The 4,532-nt window shown below is 41.1% G+C and overlaps 1 protein-coding gene across 1 annotated transcript in view; it reads right to left on the reverse strand.

Moving 5' to 3' along the window:
* Window positions 1–1,441: 1,441 nt before the first annotated feature.
* NVL (nuclear VCP-like) overlaps window positions 1,442–4,532 on the reverse strand; it is an 88,863-nt gene continuing 85,772 nt past the window's right edge. The window contains exon 23 of the mRNA XM_010852847.1: window positions 1,442–1,689. Within this exon, the coding sequence (XP_010851149.1) occupies window positions 1,645–1,689 (45 nt within the window). The 3' untranslated portion in view covers window positions 1,442–1,644. The remainder of the gene's footprint in view (window positions 1,690–4,532) is intronic.

Genomic DNA, 4,532 nt, shown 5'->3' on the forward strand with positions numbered 1-4,532 from the left:
ATAACTCTTTAAGACCTTGTGGCCTACACTTTTTAGCTTTCATTCTTAATCATCTATGCTGAAGACATGACCCTGATTTGCTTTTTCTTTTGGTGTTCTTCCTCTGGGGTCCTACAGCACCCTCCTTTTCATGCCCCTCCCTTGGGTATTGTGATACTCTGGTTAGAAGCCTATATTCGGTTGTGAACTCGAAAAAAAAGGACTGTGCCTTACTTACCTGACTTGCTTTGATCTATTACTATTTTCTTCATTTTATCAATCACATTTTTAAAAGTAGCATAAACACTTTTGTAGAGTCAGGTGGAATAGAAAATTTGGAAGGGGAGAAAGTAGGTAACCAAAGCCATCTACACAGTCTCAGAAGACACTGTGAGCAGCGCTGTAAATCAGCAATGAGATACAAGAGGACACAAACCCTTCTGAAATTATCAGCTAGAGACTTGCCAAGAGTGCACAGAGGCAAACGTGAAGGGGCTCCCGACTGACTGAATCTGGGACGATTCCAACAACATAAAAGAGAACACACTAAAACAACAGCAATACCTCAGTGTGATGAGAGTAACTTCATAGTGTAAGAAGCTCGGCAGAACCCTCTTAAGTGATCAAAGTGAACATCACTAGTAATGGAACAAACCAAGACTGCACCTACCTGACAGGATGCAGTGGGAAGACCATCACTTCATGATATTTATTCCTGCCAAAGATGTACAAGCTGCATTTAATTATGGGGAAACATCAGACAAACTCACATTGAAGGCATTTTACAAAGTAACTGGCCAATAACCTTCAAAAGTATCAAAAGTTAAGACAGAAGCTGTTCTGGACTTTAAGGAAAATAGCAGGATTTCTCTGGTGGTTCAGTGGTTAAGAATCTGCCTGCCAATGTGGGAGACATAGGTTTGATCCCTGGTTCGGGGAAGATCCCACATGCGGCAGGGCAACTAGAGCCTGTGCTCTGCAACAAGAGAAGCGGCTGCCACGAGAAGCCCACACAACAGGGAGGAGTAGCCCCTACTTGCCACAGCTGGAGAAAGCCTGCGTGCAGCAACGAAGACCCAGCGCACCCCCGCCCCCAAAAGAAAAGCAAGGAGTTGCAACAGCTAATTCCAAACTAGATTCCTTTGTTATAAAGGACTTTATTGGGACAACTGGAGAAACCTGAATGCAGCCTGAGGATTTGGCAGGGAAGTATCACAGCTGACATGGCTGATCTGATGTGGATGGCTGGTTATGTAGGGGACTATCCTGCTGTGCAGGAAATATAAAGTATTTACGGGTAATCAGGCATCAGGTTGGGAAGCACCCCCAGATGGTTTTGGGGGGGGAGTTCTTTTTACTGTAATTACAACTTTTCTGTAGTACAGTCGAGGCTGTTTCAAAATAAACATTTTTATTTTAAAAAGGTTATCTGTTACTTTACTTTGACAATTAATTTTTTTTTCCCCTTAAATAGGAGGTAGGGTGTTTCCATATGAGGTTGTCCAGATGGGAAGAATCTTCAGCTTTGACTTGGCCTCATTAATTTGAGGATAAAACGCTTATGTGAGACCACACGTGTCAGGTTGAAAGTGGGCAGCTCAGAGCACGTGGGCATCTCCGGCATCTCGAGACACTGGACTCTCGGAAGGCTCGCTGCTGGAGAAGTCACCGGCTGAGGGACCACTGGAGAGCCTCGTACATTGCTCGATCCTGAGAGGAGAGGAGAGGACAGAGTATGGAGCTAGACACTGAAATGAGCTGAACTGTGTTCCCCAAAATTCAGATGTTGAAGTCCTCACCTCCAGTACCTCAGAGTGTGACTGGATTTGGAAATGAGGGTCTTAAAGCGATTTAAGTTAAAATGAAGTCATTAGGGTGGGCTTTAGTGATCCAACATGATCTGGTGTCCTCGTAAGAGGAGGAGTAAGACACAGACATGCACAGAGGGAAGACTATGTGAAGACTAAGGCACAGAAGACCACGTAAAGATTAATTTAAAAAATTCTATATATTTATTTCAGTGATTTTTTTCAAGTACCTCTCTCTTCTTTTTTTTTGGTCGCATTATGCAACTTGCCGGATCTTAAGTTTCCTGTCCGGGGACTGAACCTGGGCCCATGGCAGTGAAAACATCATTTTGTAACCCTTGGACCAACTCCTGGCAAGTAGCTCTCAAACAGTGTCAACAGTGAATATAAAACAGATATTAGTGAAATGCTGAATTAACTCTGAAGTAGGATAAGAGGGCCTTGGTATTTCAATTCACTGCTAAATAATAAAGGTGTAGTAAAGACATTCAATCTTAAGGGAGATCAACCCTGAATATTCACTGGAAGGACTGATGCTGGAATTCCAAACAACTCGCTGGAAAAGTCCCTGATGTTGGGTAAGATTGAGGGCAGAAGGAGTAGAGGGCATCAGAGGATGAGATGGCTAGACAGCATCACCAATGCAATGAACATGAACTTGGGCAAACTTTGGAAGGTGGTGAGGGTCAGAGAGGCCTGGCGTGCTACAGTCTATGGGGTCACAAAGAGTCAAACAGGACTGAACAACAACAACAAACATTTTAAGCATGCTGTGTTTACAGCCAGATTAAAGTGATTCCCTTTTTAATAATAATGTTTTAAATTATAAAACATTTATTGTAGAAATATTAGAAAGTACAGATCAGCAGAAAAAATTAAAAAGTAATCCTTAATTTTCAGAAATAACTATCACTACTACTTTGGTCCTCAAGGTCTTTTAAATTATTATTTTTTTAGTATTTAAGTTTTTAAATTAGGTAATACATTTACATGGTTCAAAATTCAAATAAGATGAAAGGTTCATTTTCAAACTTCTGTCCTCCAGTCACCCAGTTTCTCTCCCCACAACCATCATTAGTTTCATAAGGGCCAGTTATGATGCCAAACAAGGAAAGCTGTCTCTCTACCTTAACTGTTGTGCCTTAATTTTTTAAAAGATCTCACAAAGTAATAATCAGCTTGGTCATTTATTTATTATTTATTCAAAATTCATACTATGCCTATCTCCAAAAGAGAAGTGATAGCTTATGATTCACTAGGGTAGTTTTCAGAAATTAAATATTTCAAAGTTTTAAGGTTTATGACCATCACAAGTATTAAAGAGAATATACTGGAATCAAGTAGTATCACTGGGACACACACCTAGCCTTCCTGTGGATGTTCTTCAGAGGATAAAGAAAATTATACAGTGTGTGGAACCACTGGTTCAGATATGTGAGTAATAAAATCAGTCACATTGCCATTGTCACACTGTGCTGATACCTTCTAAGCAAAAGTTACTTGCAAACTATTTTCTAACACTGAAGGAATTTGAGTGATCAGGTTAATACGTATTCTATGTACACATCTATGGTAGTGTTTACAACTCTTTAATTGCTCAAAATGATTCCTAACTCAGGTCTTATGCAATTTTATACCTTGTGAGTCTAGCACAAAGCCTGGCATGTGTATGGCAGGTACATGATACATGTATGTTTCTGGATGGATGAAAGGATGGGCTCCTAGGCAACTCAATACACAGCTAGAGGCAAGAGCAACTCTACTTGGGAAGTTTTTCTCGCTCAATGTGACAGACTTGATCAAGCAAATGGATGAATGATATAATCCTGAGTGTGAAGAAGAGAATCAAGTGTGACAGCCAGTGGGTGTGAAAAACACTAGACCAATGAATTAATGAAACAGGAGGGTTTCTATGGTATGGTTTTAATAGAGGAGGAAGGAAAAAAATACCTAATTTATGTTTGAGTGAGGTTTCCTTCCTGACAGTTGAACAATGTCATTGTAGGCAGAGGGAAAAGCCTACATTTGAGATAATACATAGATGGGAAAACAATTTCAAGGTCTCAACATTTACTGATGTTAACCCAGGCTCAGGTTTCTGGTGAGCAGTTATTTCTGAAAAAAACCAAACCAACAAAGTAAGTTATGCTTTATAAGTCTGTGAAGTGACACATATTGGACAATAGTTTCATTCAGGGAAGAAAGTAACAGATGACTAAGAAGAAACTGGCAAAAAGAGTACAATCGTCTAAGTTGGGGTATCTGGCGTAATGAACTGCCCATCTATTCAGTCTTCTTAGGATCACAATAGGACGTGGCCTCTCATGAGAAACTAGGACTGGGCAGGGATCTTCAGATGGAGCCTGAAAGTTTGGTAGCAATGAAGTAGGAATGAATGAGGAATACAGGCGGAGTCTCAGAAGGAATGTTTGCAAACTGTGTTCCCCTCTCACCCTCAGCTGGTTATGAGGATTCATTCGGTCAGATGACAAGTTTCTGCATCTGGCCTCTAAACCAGACCCTACTATCATGTTGCCAATTGCTGGACACCAAATCCACTTCACACGCTGTTGTTTTCCAACCTCAAACTAAAAACCATGTGGCACCAGGGAGCCGACTACCTCAAGGAAAGAGAAGGCACCAGCTAGCAGGGCAGATTTACCTAGCCTGAGAACAGGCTGGACATTTCTGAACTATACGGACCAGCTCTGTGGACCTTGGCACAGAATGTGCACACCGTTCTTT

Source organism: Bison bison, unplaced genomic scaffold, assembly GCF_000754665.1.
Source record: "Bison bison bison isolate TAMUID 2011002044 unplaced genomic scaffold, Bison_UMD1.0 scf7180017864317, whole genome shotgun sequence".
Classification (NCBI taxonomy): domain Eukaryota; kingdom Metazoa; phylum Chordata; class Mammalia; order Artiodactyla; family Bovidae; genus Bison; species Bison bison.